Source organism: Rhinolophus hipposideros, assembly GCF_964194185.1.
Source record: "Rhinolophus hipposideros genome assembly, chromosome: 11".
Classification (NCBI taxonomy): Eukaryota; Metazoa; Chordata; class Mammalia; order Chiroptera; family Rhinolophidae; genus Rhinolophus; species Rhinolophus hipposideros.
Genome location: NC_138057.1, coordinates 71507323 through 71525216, shown reverse-complemented (window position 1 = coordinate 71525216; position 17894 = coordinate 71507323). Strand labels below are relative to the sequence as shown.

Below are 17894 nucleotides of genomic sequence, written 5' to 3'. Positions count from 1 at the left end.
AGTACTCACTGGATGAATAACGATTTCTCTAATTTGCAAGTATAATTTAAACTAGTGGCTATTTAATCCAACCAAAATAGGAAGGAGCAAAATAAAATTTAACATCAACTTAAAAGAGGTCTCTTACAGCTGTTTTGAGAAAGACCAAACTTATTGAATTCTAGCTAAGTGCTTTCATGCCCATTACCTCCCTTATCCTCATCATAACCCATTTTACAGACGACAAGGCATTTGTCAGAGACTCAGAGCAGTGAAGTGATTTGCACTTGTTTATACCTGGGTAGTATTTGAACTCAGAACGTCTGACTCCCAAACTGTGCTCTTCCCATCACTCCACATACATTACATGAAAAAGCGTTTACTCTTACATTACATTACAGGAAGGCTGAGATGTTAAGGCCATAGGCTATTTGCCTTTTAGATGGCTTTATGCCCCTACTTACCTGGCTGACCCTTGTTAGTTTTTCCAAGTCTTCCTTGAGCTGGCTGGCTTCAGCATCGCGTAGTTTTAGCTGCGTCTCTAGCTCAGCCTCATAGGCACTGAGCTCCCCCTGGGTGTGCTGGAGGGTTGCATTCACCTCATGTTGCTCCTGGAGGGCAATTTCTAGCTCTGCAAGTTCCTGGAAGGATTCAGGATATGTAACTACAGGACCCTCACGGTGCTGCTTAAGCATCTGCAAATCATTTTAAGTAACTTGAGCACAGTAAACCAAATGCTGGCCAGCCTGGCACAGAAAGTGTTCATTAGCAATATGATGAAGCCACAGGCTGTGCATATCCAGGTCAGAAAGCAAAATCCTCACTAAATGTAATCAGAAAAATCAGTAAGCTACAAACATGTCTTCCAAAATAACCAGCTGCATGATATTTTAAATGTGCCTGAATATGTAAGAAGAAAAAAGAACAGAAGAAAATGTAAGACCTATTTTCCATCAGACATTGGAATAAATGTTTTCACATTCATTACTTCATTGCAGCTTCATAATAACTGTGTAAGACAAGATATTATTCCCATTTTACAGATGAGGAAATAGAGAATGGACACCTAAGTAAACGGCATGGGGCTGTGTAGCTAAAAAAAGATAACAGTCAGAATATGAACCGAGATCTCTTACTCAAAAGCCCACACTCTATTAAACCACAGTATGTTCACTTACCAGAACTAAACGGGTCTAGCACTCTTTAATATTAAGGATATTAGAATAACTTAAATAAGTGCTAACGAGAATATAAGTACATATTGATTAGCATACCTCAGTGCTGAGTCATTTTAGCCTATCTGTTTTTTATGAATAAACATTACAGCTTTCATCTATTTATTTGGGATCTTAAAGCATTAGATCAAACTATGTATTCTGGATTCAAGAGGGGAATCCTATGATGAAAACTTCTATAGAAGAGTTTCTTAGTGGGTGGTTGAAAGAGTTCCAGGTATCTGAATCATTTGGGTTGCTTGCGTGAAATATGGACTCCATATGTAACCAACAAAGGGTTTGTATCCACTAAATACATAAAGAATTCCTACAAATCCTTAAGAAGCAGACAAATAAAACAGTAACATGGGCAAAGAATATGAACAGGAAATTCACTGAAGAGGAACACTGAACGGCAAACAAACAAATGAAAGGCGCTCAACCTCTTCAGTCATCTGGGTGAAATGAAGTTTAAAACAAGATACTACTTTATACAGAGCATAGAGGAACAAGTTAAACACACCATGAGAAAACAATCAGAGTAAACACACCATGAGGAAACAATCACACAAATCCAGGATGCAGGACACTCTACAGGACTACTTCCTGGAGTACACGCGCGCACACACACACAACCTATACCTATGAAAGACGTTCTTCGCACAACTGGGGAAATCTGAATATGGTTCAGATATTAGATGACATTAGGGAATTATTGTTAATCTTCCTAGGTGTAACAATGGTTTCATAGCAATGTAAAAAAAAGTCCTTATTTTTAAGAGATGTGTACTGAAGGAATGACGTCATGAGACCTGCAACTTTCAAACGACCTAGCCAAAAACAAAAACAAAAACAAGGAACAACCAAACACAGCAAAATATTTGTTGAATCTAGGAGAACACATAGGTGTTCAGTAAACTATTCTTTCAACATTCTACAAGTGGAAAAATTTTCATATAAAACGATCCCATTTTAAATTCAGCAGATTGGCAAACACCAAGTCTGACAAAATATTAAATTTCCTGAATTTGATCATTAATCTGTGTTTACATTAGAAAATGTCTTTGTTCTTGGGAAATACACGCTGAAATATTTAGAAGCTAAGCAGCAAGATGGCTACAACTCATTCTCAAATGGTTCAGAAAAAATTTTACATAAAAATATGTAAAATTATATATATGAGATAAAGCAAATGTGGCAAAATATTAATTGGTAACTGAATGAAGTACATCGTGAGTTATTCCTGTAATTCTCCTGTAAGCTGGAAATTAGTTCAAAACAAAAGCTTACAAAAATCCAAGTTGCTGGCAAGGAGGTGGTGTAATGGTAGCCCCCACATTCCTGGTGAAGTAGAAGTGGATAGAATCAATGGGCAGTGGTGTGACAATATCTTGTGACGTTAAGGAGGCAGATACTTTCTGACTCACAGTCCCACTCTGAACATAATTCTCATGCTCAAGACCGTGCACAAGAATGTTACTCTCAACACTGTACCAAAAGACTGGAAACCACTTAGATGTTCCCCCAAGAGGAGAATGGATGGATAAGCAATAAATTTGTGACGTGTATGTATAATAGGATGCTACATACATCAATAAAAATAAACGAAGTCGACCTCTATGTATCAATGTGCATAATTCTCAAAAGTATAAATATGACGGAAGAAAGGAAGTAGCCAAAGAATATGTACACTATCATACCTTTTATATAAATCTTAAAATTTGTAAATAATACTACATATTGCTTATGAATGAATATACATAAAATAAAAGAGAAGAGATGCAGGGAAATAACAACATATTCAGGATTTTGTACCTATGGCAGGGGTACACAAAGGATTTCAGCTATACCTGCAAAGTTTTATTTCTCAAGCTGAGTTGTGAGTACACAGTGTTAAATACTATTTTTGATATTTTTATATGCCTGAGAAATTTCATAATATTGAAATATATTAATTCAAATTTTCAGAGCCAGCCCTACTGAGGATGAGGTTTGTGGATCTGGGTTCTCATTTATTATAAAGTTTGCCAAACAACTAAAACAGAGCAAGTAAAATCTCCAAGATGGCAACAAATGAGGGACTGAAAGGTATAATTTATAACACCATGTCTGTCTTATCTGTAAAATAATGTTAACATTATGAAGTAATGACAACAAGAATAAGAAAAATTATGTTGCAATTAATTTTGAGACGAATAATAAAATACAAACATTTACTACAGCATTTATAATAGCTACAATTTCATATTCTTTAGTTATTTGATAATACCTTTCAGAATAGAAATTCAGCTAAAATAACCTTCTGTTCTTAGTAAAGGAAAAATAATGATTCCAAGTGTATCCCAACAAAAGGAAAAAAACAACAAACCCCCACCCCAAAACAACACTCAATACCCCCTAATACTTTCTTGCCACTTATAATTGTACTGTTGCTAACGTCCTTAGCTAACTTAATTTGGACATCAGCTACTTCTGAGGTTAAGGCGAACAGACAAGAAAAAAACAAAGCATACCTTCCGCATATTTTCTGCATCTATAGCAACTATTTCCAGCTGGTCCCTCTCCTGCTCAACCTCAGTCAGTCTCTGCAGCAAGGTCTCCTTCTCGTCCTGTAGCTTTCTGCACTCATTCTGAGCCTGAGTTGCCTGGCCTTTGACAGTCCCAAGGTATTCTTGCAACCCACTGATGACACCTTCCAGTTCCTTCTTCAGGGCTTCATTTGCTGCTATCTGGCCTAAGATGGAAAAAGGGGAGGTAATAATGTATAGAAGAACATGTTTTCAAAATACATAAATAATTACTGCATTTAGTCTCCCTAGCTATTTGTCACTAGCTAAGAATCCAAGTCCAAGCTTTCAATTATTTCCTACTATCTTATTTTTCAAGATATAATGATAGAACTATTAAGCAGGTATACAATAAAAATAGTATATTTAGTAGACATTGCTTATAAAATGTTTAACTTATGCTGTAAAAAGTTTAAAGTGGTAATTCCCAAATAAAATAATGAAAAATGTGCAGCAACCCCGAGTTCTTGTTGCTAGCAGCAACCCCGAGTTCTTGTTGCTAGATACACAAAAGAAAACCACTCAACGAACAAGATCAACCCAAGACTGGAAGCATAAACATGAAACCTGAAGACTTAAAAACAAACAAACAATATATTAGGTACCTACATGCCATGTGCCAGGCACTTTATGAACACTATCTCACTTAATCTTCATGACAACTAATGACTGAGATAGAAATAACTTGTCCAAGGTCACACAGCTGATAATGGCAAAACGGGGACAGGGATCTTCTTACACCAAGCAAAGGCTCAACCTATTATCACAACCTATTATCCTCCTCTTCCACTATTACGGCAATGTCACAATTTAAGTCTCCATTGCAAAAGAAGATCCTAAAATTATTTCTACACTCTCCTTATAACTAGACACTGAATGCCCTGATGTCAATGGGCTCTTTGCTCCTGAAAGGATTTAATGCCTTAGAAGAAGACAATCACATGCCCGAGTTCATCATGATCATATTTTGACTTCTTGCTTACTGAATGCAATGCCCTAACTCACCAGGACATCAACACAACAAAATTAAATAAAGATTTTTTAATTTTATTAAACACTTTTGGATACTGTGCAAATATTTCCTTATCAAATACTAGTACTAACAGCTGAAGCATATTCAGCTAATACCTGTCTGGGTGTCATTTGTCTTTTATTAATACTGAAACTGATCTATCTTAAATCAATTTAAATTCTCACCTTCAGTAAGCTGTTGTTCAAGGTCCTTAATCTCTTCAGTTTCTTTTGCAATTCTAGAGAGTATCTCATCCAAACGGCTTTCAAGTTGTTTGTACTGCTTGTTCATAATGTCAAGCTGTTGTTCTTTACCCCTTTTCTGAGCCTTCATATGGCACTGAATTGAAAAACAAAAAAAACAAAAACAAAAGACTCTTTTAAAAATAATATTTAACATTGCTAAAGGAAGAATGGAAAATAAAATGTAATGATTTGCATCTATTTTGTGTCAGTCTGTGTCAGTCTGTGTTGTTGTCAAGTAGTTTTCATTTAAACATCATAACTTTATGTGGGAACCATCTCCATTTTATAGATGAACAAACTGAGGATAAAAGAGGTTAAGTGATTTTTCCAAGGGCACAGCTAGTAGGTAATGTAGCCAGGTGCAGAGTTCTTTGAACTGCATTAAAATGTCTTTTAAAAAGGGTTTCCAAAAAGTTAACTGATTACATATACCGTGTTTCCCCAAAAATAAGACCTAACCAGAAAATAAGCCCTAGCAGATTTTTCAGGATTACATCCCCTGAATATAAGCCCTAATGTGTCTTTTGGAGCACAATTTACTATAAGACCCAGTCTTATTTTCGGGGAAACATGGTACATATAGAAAAAGACCATATTCCACATGTTAGCAAGGATTATATCTGGGTGGAAGGATTATATGAAAGTTTTTTTTTATAAGCTTTTATATTAAAAAATTTTTATATTAGACAAGTGATACCTTTTTAATAAACACACACACAGTATATGTACTTTAAAAAAAGGTTCCTTAGGGGATAGTAGAGACATACTTACTGGAAATTCAAGTTTATTTTCAATTCCTTATACAAAGAAACATATTGCTTTTAGGTTCAATAACCTGGGAGGTGAGAGGAACCTCAAACACCGTTTAGCCCAGTGATTCTCAAGATGCAGGCCCTATGGAGGCATTCTCTTCCACCACTACATATGCCCCTGGTGGAAAACAGCCTTCACAAAGCCACACACCCTCTCATACCCAGACAGTCACGGCTTTAGGGAGCTACTGGTAACTGAAAAGACTGGATTGTATTTCTCAGGTGTACTGGGGGGAAAGAAACTGACAACCAGTGATCTAACCTTTCTTTTTACATGTGAGAAACCTGAATCTCAGATCCACCAAATTACTTACTCAGGTCATTAGGAAACTTTTCATATGGAGACAAAATACTCCCCCAAAGAATGTTTGCCCTCTCACTCACCCTCACAGCTCTAGTTTGCCTTCCCTAATCAGAGCAACGGAACAATGAATCAAGAGAGAGTTATCAGGAGAAAAAACCTACATTACAGTCTGAATAACAAACTCCAAGGTTTTCAAGTCTAAGACCCATATGATTATAAAAAAACACTTCTCAATTTTAGAAGACAAGACAGCAGTCTTTTCATTTCTGAAGAACAAATGAATGGCAGCCGGATGGAAAGGTTTTTAATTTACTACTGGTAAAATTTGATGGGATTTTAAAAAACTCTTCTCCCTACACTCTCAAAATATCCACTGAAATCTTTCTGAAAAAGTAACTGCAGGTAACAGCTTAAATTCTAAGTAAATTTAGGATTTTTATGGCTCAAGAAAGAATGGTAAAAATGGTAAAAAAAAAAAAAAAAAAAAAACAAAAACAAATAAACCCCTCCCGCATTCATTTCTATCAATAAATCTTTAAAATGCACCATTAAAAATTTCACTGAAATATCTTTAAATGCAGAACAAAAAGTTGGTTCAATATGCCCATGATTTGCATTAAACACATGGTGCTCGAGCAAAAGTAGATTCCTCGCTTTTCAGTACTGTGAAGCTCACAAAAGAGTTACTTGTAAAAACAGGAACTTACATCTCTGACTCCTCCTCCTTTTAAGTCCTTTGTATAGAGAGAGAAAATTATCCTACCTTAACTTAGAATTTGTCCTGTTAAAACTGAGCCGTTGAGAACAGGGAAATTGTGGGCGGAACGCTTTCTAAAGTCTTCAAATTTCTGTGCACTTCCCTCTCTGACAGCCACATTTTTGTAAGCGCCTCCAAACCTCTGTAACTTCCCAGCTCTTCAAACCACATTCCAGGCAAAGAGTGAGCGGCAGCCCAGCCAGTCCAATCACGAGCAGCCTCTGCAGGAAGCTTCCAAGGGCCAATCACACACACCCTTTGCAACAGATTACTACAGGCTAATTCCCCACAGAGAACAGTTACCTTTTGCTTTCAAAGGGCAGCGCCTGCCATATAGGGAAGAGTGATATAAATCTTTTGTTATTTGTTCCTGTGATATATGTGCTTTAAGCTATGACCATTTTTTATAACTAAAATGGGATTTGATTTTTAAATATCTTTTCCTTTTGAAACCTAGTTAAATGTTTATGTTTATTGAAAACTTGATTTAGGCTAGGTTCTGAGCTAATTTTAAAAATAATTAATCTCTTTAGACCTTCAATTCCTTTGTGGGAAGAGGGTTATTGTAGCAACATAAGCATGGCTCCACCTCTTCCTAAAAGGGTGAGTTTGGGAAATTATTTAATCTTTCTAAATCACATTCTCATCTTCTGCAAATTGAAAAAAAAGTCACCAATCTCATATGGATGCTGTAACAAAGTTTCTCACCAGTATATGCAAAAAACTCAGCACTGTACAAGACATTGTTGGTACTTAATATATTTGTTTTCCATCATATCTCAGAGTAACACACTGTTTTCTAATCTCTCAAGCTTTTCCTTTAAATTTTATTTGCTATTCAGAAAGATACCTCATCTGATTAAATATAATAAATGTTAACTGAATAAAAGTCTATGTATATCTGTAAAAAAATATATGCAGGGATCCCACTCTTCTTTCCTTTTTGCTAAAATGTTCGTATTTGTAGCCTGGAATGGGTGTCTAACACTAGCCAATAAGGTGACTTTGTGAAAATTAGAAAAAGATGTTCCCTCTGGGTGAACAAATTAAAAAGAGATATCGTGGGGTGCTCAGACTAAGGCTGTAACCTTAAGAACTAACCTGTAGTAGTTTTAACAATACCAAAAAGGAAACTTACATCTGGTTTTTATGTTTCATCCTCATTAACACAGATTAATTCTAGCTACCTTCAAAAATTGGACGCCATTCTTACTTTTAACTAACTCCTTTCAATATGTAATTCTCTGAGATACAGCGAGCATTAAACTCCCTGTCTGCCAGGAAAATCACAGTCGTTTGTTGAAAGCAAACACACAGTCTAGGTTCTAATTAGACTCAGAGATCACAGAATTGGAAGGGGCAGCAAAGGAGCTTTGGGTAGGGCCTGTAGGCTGGTTCCTCCCTGCCTTCCTTGATGCAAACATTAGTAAACATAGAGTGGCTCCTGGGAATACCAGTCCTGTCTCAGGGGCTCACATGGGGTGATAGACTTCCGAACAAATAAATGCAATAAAGTAAGATATTATTGACATATTACACACATTACTTAAAATCTCTAATCTTTCATGTACTAAAAATTCTTTAAAGTAACCGAGACTACTTTTGGTTTCAATTTTAATACTAAGTGTTAGGCTTTTGTTAGAAAAGACATATGTCTGTGATGATAAGGTCATTCTTTGTCAAAATTAGCTGGCTTGTAAAAACTACCTATGCTTTTACTAAAATGATTAAAGGAATAATTAAAAACTTGTCAAATACTTAAAACAATTGTCCTTACTATGCATTGTCCTTACTATGTTAAATTCTATGATTTCTCTTGATCCAGAGATCTTAAAGTTCTTTAAAAATAACATTATTCTAAATATACCAATAAAACATGCAGAAAATACATTTACTTCTATTTTATAAATATTGGCTAAAATATAAGCCATTAGTAAGACTTCTCAGGGTAGAGACAGGAAGACTAGAACCTGACTCCATCATCCAGCCACCCGACCACCTCTGGCCACATTTTAGGAAGACAGACACTAGAGAAATGTTTTCTTTTTAAGGACAAAACAAAACAATATGAAACAACAAATAGCTCTACTGGAATATTTGCATAAAGGATTAAAAAAGGCGTAGAAAAAGGATTCTAAACCCCTTTCAGCTCTCCTATTTCACCAGCTGGCTCTTAAGAAAGAAGAAAATGAGGCAAAGAGAGAGAAAGGGTAAGGGGTTTGGAGGGCACCTTGAAGCAGGTTTCTCTTGATTTGAAATGTAATGAAATTCGACCACTTAAAAAAAGAGAAGTATATCATGCACCCCTCATTCTACTGACAGCTGACTCCTTCAAGCCATAGGTGGTTGTGTTTTAAACACACACACACGTATTTTATATATAATACATATATTTTAGACATACACATAAACATATGAGCTCTGACAATTAAGTTCGCAAACCCATCCTAGAAAAAGTGCTACATACCTCATGCTGAATATCACTACAGTCACCTTCGAAGTACTCCCCTTGGGAAGCTATGCACTGACGCCAGCACCTAGTCTACCCTGCAAAGCAATTTTGGAACTCTTTTTCTGGAATGGCCATCAGAGTTGTCATCGTATTACCCTTGATGTCCTGAATGTCACCAAAATGTCTTTCTTTCAATATTTCCTTTATCTTTGGGTAAAGAAAGAAGTCATTGGGGACCAGATCAGGTGAGTAGGGAGGGTGTTCCAATACAGTTATTTGTTTACTGGCTAAAAACTACTTTGCTTTTGTTCATCTGTGAGCTCCGCTGGGACCACTTTTGCACACACCTTTCTCAGGCCAAGATTTTCAGTTGAGATTTTCCTGTTTCTGCATCGATGTTTACTTGGTCTGTTATGCTTCTCACAGTCAGCCAACAATTTTAACATACAATTCGACGAATTTTTGCAATGTTTTCAGCAGTTCTGCTCACTACTGGCCACCCTGACCTCTCTTCATCAGTGACATGTTCTCTCCCCGCAGAAAAATGTTTAATCCATTTGTACACTGCCGTTTTCTTCATGGCATTATCCCCATAAACTTGGACTAACACGTCTCTGATTTTACTTCCACTCTTGCCAAGTTTAACAAGAAATTTAATGTTTGTTCGTTGCCCTAATTCAAGCTCAGGCATTCTCATGATGGCACACAAAACACGCAAAAATGATGAACTCAGCAAGACACTGCCACACGTCAACACGAACACAGCTGTGAGACACTGATATACCAAGGTTATGAAACCTTACCGAGCTGTTTGTACCATGGTGCCAATATAAGCACAGGGTAGAAAGTTCGCAAACTTAATTGTCACACCTCATATGTATTAATCAAATTTGTACATCAAACTAAAAAAGAATTTCAGAAAGACTTCTGCAGCTAAAAATGATGAGACATAATATCTAGATAAAACTATCTTCTAGTCCCCACAAAACAAACCAAAACGTTTTCATTTACTTACATGTTTTGGGTCTTTGGAATCCAGGCCATCTGTAGCTATTTGCAGGTCCTTGATCTCCTTCTGCTTTTCAGCAATTTCTTGCCTTTGCTTTTCCATCTGCATTTCTAAATCCACAGCTTCTTGGCGTAATTTATTTAGAAGTTGTATTCTACCACTCAACTGCTTGAAAAGAAGATCTTTCTCTTCTTCTGAAATCTAATCCCCCCCACCCCAACACACAATTAACAGAGGAGAGCAAAACTGATTTACACATTTAAAGAAAGCAACTTTTACAACATAAAGGTATTCTATGCTCTACCATTTTATTAATAAAAGTAAAATGTAGAAGTTACCTAGGCATTTCATTCATAACTTATACTTTTATGCTTATATGTGAGAAGTCTTATTTTATAAAAGTTTATGAAAACTAATAATGTAATAGCAGGTAGAAATGAAGTTGTAGTATAAGCAACTTGTAAATTATTGATTACAACAATAGCATTAATGGTAGCTGACTTTAGTACTTACCCTTGCTATTAGCATGTCAAGCAAATTGACAGTGTAATGAAAAATTTAGATTTATATTTACTCATTTAAATTTTTTTCCAAGCACATTTTGTAAACATCCACTTATTTAAAAATTATGTGCATGATTTACACCTATCAATCTATCTATTTTAAAACTTGGCCAGTGCTATTCTAAAGCATTCTTATTTAATTATTAAAATTATTCTTGATAGATCCCTCCATTTCATCTCCCACTTTCAACCCGTCTTTTAAGTCCTATCAATTCCACTGCCAAATTTTACCTAGAATCGGCCTGCTTTCTCTCCATGTCCACCATCACCTCCCTAGTCCAAGCTATTACCATCTCTTGCCTGTGCTAACCAATAAGCTCCTAACAGATGCACACATCTCCATTCTTTCCATCTCCCTCATTTCACTCTTCTTGCGGGAGCCAGAGTGACCTTATAAAAACACAAATAGGATCAGCCATTTTACTACTTCATATGTTTTCCATTACATTCAAAACAAATTTCAACCCCTTTAAAATGGCCTATGAAGCCTGGCATGATCTTTATTTAACCTGTTCTTCCACTACACTCTCCCTCACTCTGCTGAGGGATCTTTCATTTGAAGGCCTTTGCACACATTCACCTCTGCCTGGAATAAGCTCACTGGCTCCTCATCCTTTGGCTCTCAGCCTAAATGTCACCTCCTCAGAGAGGCCTCTGTGGGTCCCCATAATCTAAATTATATCCTTTTTATTGCCTCTCCTAATTTTCTACTTTTTTCTCCAACACTTAATGTTGTTTAACTACGTATTTCTTTTTTTACCTTTTTTGCTTTGTTTATTGCCTATTTCCTATTTCCATGAGGATGGGACACATATCTGTTTTGTTCTTTGAGTACTGAGGGCCCAGTCAGTGGCTGCCATATAATAAGCTTCCAATAAACTTGAATCAATTCCTAGTTACTATATAATCTGGAAGTAACAATATAGTATATCTTTTAAAAGAATCTATAATTTGGACTTCACATTCTTGTTCTACCTACTATGGTAGGAATATATTTACCACTATAATTTTGAAACACCATTGCTAAACGTTGCAAATAACTAAAACCTTTTACATACTCAAAAACTAAAATGTTAAATACTTCCTTTTTCTCATTTTCTCCCTATGTAATTACATCATGGGTTTGAGCTCCTTCATGACACACTTTTCTGAGAGAGTATCACTTCCATCTTTTTGTACACCATATTTTATGTGATTTACATTTCTGCTGCTTGTGTTTGATAATGTTTATGGTATAGTAGAGATGTCTTCTGGTTCTTAATCTAGGTCCCAGGATCTTAAAGGTGGGGAGTGTTTAATTAAATTAGAAGAGATATATCTGGAAGCAACTTCTCATAATAAGAGTAGACCAAATACATCTTTTTTACATAAATCACAAGTAATTTATTTCTACACACTTTATAAAATGCTAATAGGATATCATTATGAATGAAAGGAAAATGTAATTGGAAAATACTAAAACCATATTTGACTCTGAAATCTGTTATTCTGTAACTAATTAGGCAGCATTGTTTTACATGGTTATGAAGAGAGAGCATTTTTTACATTCCCTCTTAGCATTGCTGCTTTGCTTTTACATACTTTTTTTAGATGTATAGCTTCTTCCAGTTGTTTAAATTCTTCAGTAGCTCTTAAAATTTGTTGTTCTGCCTTTTCTATTTCATCATGCAGTTCTGATAGTCGAGTTTGTGCTGCAAATTTAAAACCATATACACAGACACACACAAGAAAAATCTTGAATTCTCAAATTTCTACCCCATTTTTTTCTTTATAATAACCTTCTCCCTCCAATTAATTTCCGGATTATATTAAATTATAGATCACAGGAATGAAAAGCTAATTTCTTATGATGGTTTTCCTCTCTATTAATCTCTACAATAGTTTCATGATATGCTATGGAACTATAATTGATCCTTTTATTTGTACAATCCTCAACATGAAAGGGGCTTTACTTGATAATCCCAACACAAGAACTCTTTTGAGAAAATAAGGATTGTATTGGTAAATATGCACTTACATGTCGCTAAATTAGAATCAGACTCAAACTATTAAAAACACAACAACCTGTGTTAGAGGTAAATGCTTTCATGATGGGACTCAGTATCAAGAAACCCACTACTGAACAGTCTTGCTCAGCTGAATGTGATCTCAAATTAATCACTTTCTACTTCAAATTTCCAATTTCGCTATCTCCCTCCCTCCTCTAAAATGATTAACCCCTTGAAGCTAGTCTGCACAAATGTCTGATTTATTTTTGCTTTCTCCCTCCGGCATATACGTAGTAATGCAGACATGGACAACTTAGTCTCTTTTCTCCCCTTTCCAAGTCAACCTCTACTGGCCTTCCACGTTTTCCATTAAGCTACCAACCAAGGGAAGATATACTGCTAATCTGATTGGTGAAAGCCCACAATGGGCCATGATTATTAGCGGGAGGCATGACTTCTTCCGTATCATGCAGCTGAGTGGGTAAGTGGATTCTAAATTTGTTATCAGCAGGGTCTCTAAGAATTCAATTAGAAGTTAATTAACTTAGAAGTTAATCTTCTTGGATTAACTTCGTCCTCTTTGTAATTTTCCAGGGGGTGATAAGATCCCTTGAGCTAGATGTTTTTGGGGGTGGAAGAGAAGGTTGAGGAGGTGGAGAGTTGGGACAGGTTGGGAAGAATCAAAGGCCAGCCTTAAGCTAAAGCCTAAGGAGAGTGTACTGATCCAGCTTATTTAAAGCACTGAGGCAGATTTTGGCTACAAGTACAGTAATAAAGTGGTACTTTACTTGCTTCAATTATTACTAATTATGAATATATAGTTCCAATGGTGACAAGGATCTGTTGGTATCCCCTGGACATGCTGCCAACAAATTACTGTCAAAAACCCCATTTTCTACCGTAACAGGAATCATTAAAAAACAATCTGATCGATAAATCACTACTTTTGTTTTAGACTTTTCATGTAAAACACTTAATAAATACCTTCAGAATATTTAAGTAAAATAATTATAAAACAAAATTTGCCTATATATTCAACATTTTTATATGTTTGAAGGATGTAAAATAACTTTTTTACACCTGCACTTATTTGTTCTTCTTTGTCTTCCAGTTGTACATCCAGTGGTGGACGGGCTCTCAAGTTCACACGTTCATTTCTAAGTTGTTCCCCTTCATCTGGCTTCATCTTCCTGATCTCTATTGGCTGGGCTTCAGCGATAATGTAACTCTCTCTGGTGAACATATTTCTCTTGTATCTGGACTTGCCAATGTAAGGGCTTTCGTCTGGGGTTTTATCAATTTCGACATACTAAAAGAAAAATAAATTAATAGATTTATGGTTTAATAAGTAACTTCTAAGCAGTCAAACGACATTCATTTTACTAGTGAAGAACACATCACAGAACTGCCTAGATATTAATCCTACCTGCTGAGAAGTTGAAAAATATGTATAATTCTTTTATTCTTAATATACCAAAAAGAACTAGAGCAAAAAAATGGTCTCAAAGGATTCTTCCTCCTATCCCTGAAGAGTGAGTTTGGATTGACTGATTAAAGAACTGCCTATAGTTATGTGATTTTTAGCACTACTTAATCTCTCAAATCAGAAATCTATGTATTTTATTTTGATTTCTTGGCTGATATAGAAATAAATCTCAGTTTAATAATTTTTAAAGTTGCATTTCTAGCTAAAAAATATATGATGTTGGTTGAAATCACTGAGTCTTAGAAGTTAAGTGGTTCTCAGTTGCAGTAACTTATGGCATTTGTATAAATATCGGTTGACCCAGTGATTACTGAAGATAGTGTAGAGAGATAATTGTACGAGTTTTGAAGCAGGCGGCACACTTTTCCTGGAAGTTTATATGAAAGGGAGCTGATCAACCACACTCTTGAGTGAGGTCATTGAGAGTTAGAAAGCTGCTTAGGGTTATGGCTATCTATGGGTAGAGATCCTTCTAAGCTTTCTACCTCTTTTGGATACTGCTTTAACTTAGGGAGCCAAATAATTCACAGATTCAACCAACATACATTTATTCTGCTGATGCCCTGATAACAAGAAAATGGAGTGGTTACTGATAAAATCCCTTGACTGTTTCCATCACCTGCCCTCCCTTGCCCCACTCTATGCTGGCTTTAACTTTGGATTACTAAAAAATTAAAGTAACTTACCTCTGATGGATAATAATTTAGTGGCTCAAATTTAGCATCAATTTTATAAAAGGCCAATTCCTGTTCCAGCTCATACTGTTTCTGACATGCTCGGTTTAGTTCCATGGTCTTCTGTTTTAGCTATTGACCCGGTTTGATATGAGATAACATATAGCATCAGTAAGTTAGTATAAAGATACAGTGGTATGAGGCAAGTTCTAATCGTAACTAATAATTAGATTCTTTTAAACTCTACAGCAAATAGCACAACATTCAGAGCATTTTATATAATTCTAAAGTATTAAAAGAATGAAATACAAAATTATCATTTCATAAGAGATCACATAAAAGACCTTTGAAGTTTATATGCTATTTCAGGATACAATGAATAAAGATTTTTAAAAATCATTTAAATTTGCTTTATCTAAACATGAAAATAATTCTGTGTCAATTATTTTTAAGTAACTAGTCTACTAAGTACCTGCTTGCTGATTTCCCAATAATCAGCACTTATTTATTTAACTTCCTCTGTGGTTTTAAAGATAACTTCAAATCATGGATGGAAATGATATTTGACATTAATTACAAAGGAATCAGGAGGAGCAGTGAGAAGGATAAAAATAAGAGTTTGGTTTTAACTGTTGTACTGTTGTTGCTGTTATATTTTGGCTAATCTCAGTTTTAAGTGTTCAGAACACTATTTGTCATAGAGGATAAGGGATGTGAATAAGATCAATCAGATCCAAATATGGAATATTAAATTTTTAATAAAGTAATTCTATAAATACAACTTTTTAGCTATCCTTAGAAATTTTGAGCTAAAAGAAATCAAATCTAATTCTCTTGAATTTATAAATTAAAAAACTGAGTCCCAGATTGGTGAATTGACTTGTCAAATGTTACATATTAGATTAGTAGCATTGGCTAAATATTTTAGCTACCAGTACCAGCCCCCTTTTTTTAAACCAATCCTTTGAGTTCATTTCAAAGGTCCACTAAGTGATTTTCACCTTTTTTTTTTTTTGCCAGTGTCTGATAGTAGATACCAGACAATAAAACATGCAGAAAAAACTTACTAATATAAAAATGCACGCTACAGAGAGAAATACATGAACAAACATTTTACAAGGCCCAGGAAATCAAAGTCGTGCATGATTTATCCTGCAGTCACCTCCTGATCATCCATCAAAGGGAAGTAATGCTAACCTGGGTTAACAGGTAATCTTGATTGAGTGAGTATTCACTGTGTGATAGACACTGTACTAAGCATTTTACCTGTGCTAGCTCACAGAAGCTTCATAACTACCTTACGAGGTGATTAAAGCTACACAGAACAGTTAAATAACTTGCCCAATTGCACAGCTGGTAATGGAAGAGGTAGAGTTCAGTTCCAAGTCTCCTAATTTCAAATCCAACCCTCTGTCTATTATACTTTACAGTCTTTGATGTCCTGCTGCGGGGTGTCCAGCATATTACCCCCACTGATGCTCTCCGAGTCTCAAGAAAGCAACTCACAACCAACAGTGTCAACTAATCTTGGGCTTCTCTCCCCAAAGATCATTGGCAGTAGGGCCAAACAAAGGCAAACGTGACTGGAACAATGGAGAAAGCATAGACTGGTCTCTGAAGGCAAATAATAACAAATGCTCTGCCTCTTAAAGTACCTTTGTGTCTCCTATAGCACTAGGCTTAGCATATCGTAAGCACTCAGTAAATGTCCATTGCAGAAATGCATAAATGAGAGCAAGTTGAGAGTCAAAAGAGTCGGGAAGTAGGTTAGTTCTAGTATTAGATGTGAATAATCAAGAGTTGACTGCAGTTAACATATTTACCAACAGGAAAAATGATACAAATTCTTTCCCCCAACATTCAAATTCACTCTCCTATGTACACATCCATTAAAAAAAATTATACATACACAAGCACGTTTCTTGAGAAGGCAAGCCAGATTTAAAACTTAAAATGTACATAAGTATATTAATACAAGTTATCATGCAAACCATGAAAAACATAGCGTGCAATTCAGTTCTGAAGGAACTACCTTTAAGGAAGAATAAAGAATCGGCAGAAAAGGGTCTGCAAGAAACCAAGACAAGGGCTAAAAGGAGAAAGAAGCAAACAGAGACCATCACCTAGAGAACTCTAGAGAGTTAGGCTGTAATAATCTAAGTTGTTCTTTACTGACAACTTACCTTAAAAAGATATTGTTATTATCTACCCAAAGAATTTGAAATCATTTATACATAAAGACACGTGTGCTCCAATGTTCATTGCAGCTTTATTTACGGTGGCCAAGACATGGAAACAACCAAAATGTCCTTCGATAGATGAATGAATAAAGAAGTTGTGGTATATATACACAATGGAATACTATTCGGCATTAAGGAAAGATGATATAGGAATATTTGTGACAACATGGATGGATCTTGAGAGTATAATGCTAAGTGAAATAAGTCAGACACAAAAAGCTGAGAACCCTATGATTTCACTGATATGTGGTATATAAACCAAAACAACAAAAGAACAAGACAAACAAATGAGAAACAAAAACTCATAGACACAGACAATAGTTTAGTGGTTACCAGAGGGTAAGGGGGGTGGGGAGTGGGAGATGAGGGTAAGGGGGATCAAATATACGGTGATGGAAGGAGAACTGACTCTGGGTGGTGAACACACAATGGGATTTATAGATGATGTAATACAGAATTGTACACCTGAAATTATGTAATTTCATTAACAATTGTCACCCCAATAAATTTTAAAAAAAGATATTGTTATTATTACTTGCATTGTTCTTATATGGACACATTTTACCATCATTCTATGAGTTACAGATTTACA

At 35.5% G+C, this 17894-nt stretch overlaps 1 protein-coding gene across 4 annotated transcripts in view; it reads right to left on the bottom strand.

Moving 5' to 3' along the window:
• The window catches only part of CNTRL (centriolin), a 73409-nt gene that overhangs the window by 37286 nt on the left and 18229 nt on the right, over positions 1-17894 (bottom strand). For 2 of the 4 annotated variants that reach the window (XR_013994399.1, XM_081065654.1), the window contains exons 8-15: positions 17095-17151; positions 15075-15194; positions 13983-14211; positions 12496-12605; positions 10358-10552; positions 4958-5111; positions 3707-3927; positions 444-620 (exon numbers count right to left, since the gene is read on the bottom strand). Coding sequence is in view for 3 of the 4 variants with exons in the window: in XM_081065654.1 (XP_080921780.1) it covers positions 444-620; positions 3707-3927; positions 4958-5111; positions 10358-10552; positions 12496-12605; positions 13983-14211; positions 15075-15194; positions 17095-17151 (1263 nt within the window). In the remaining variant the exon portion in view is untranslated. Of the gene's footprint in view, positions 1-443; positions 621-3706; positions 3928-4957; positions 5112-6896; positions 7076-10357; positions 10553-12495; positions 12606-13982; positions 14212-15074; positions 15195-17094; positions 17152-17894 lie in introns of those variants that run through there. The other 2 variants (XM_081065655.1, XM_081065656.1) reach the window with 2 other exon arrangements.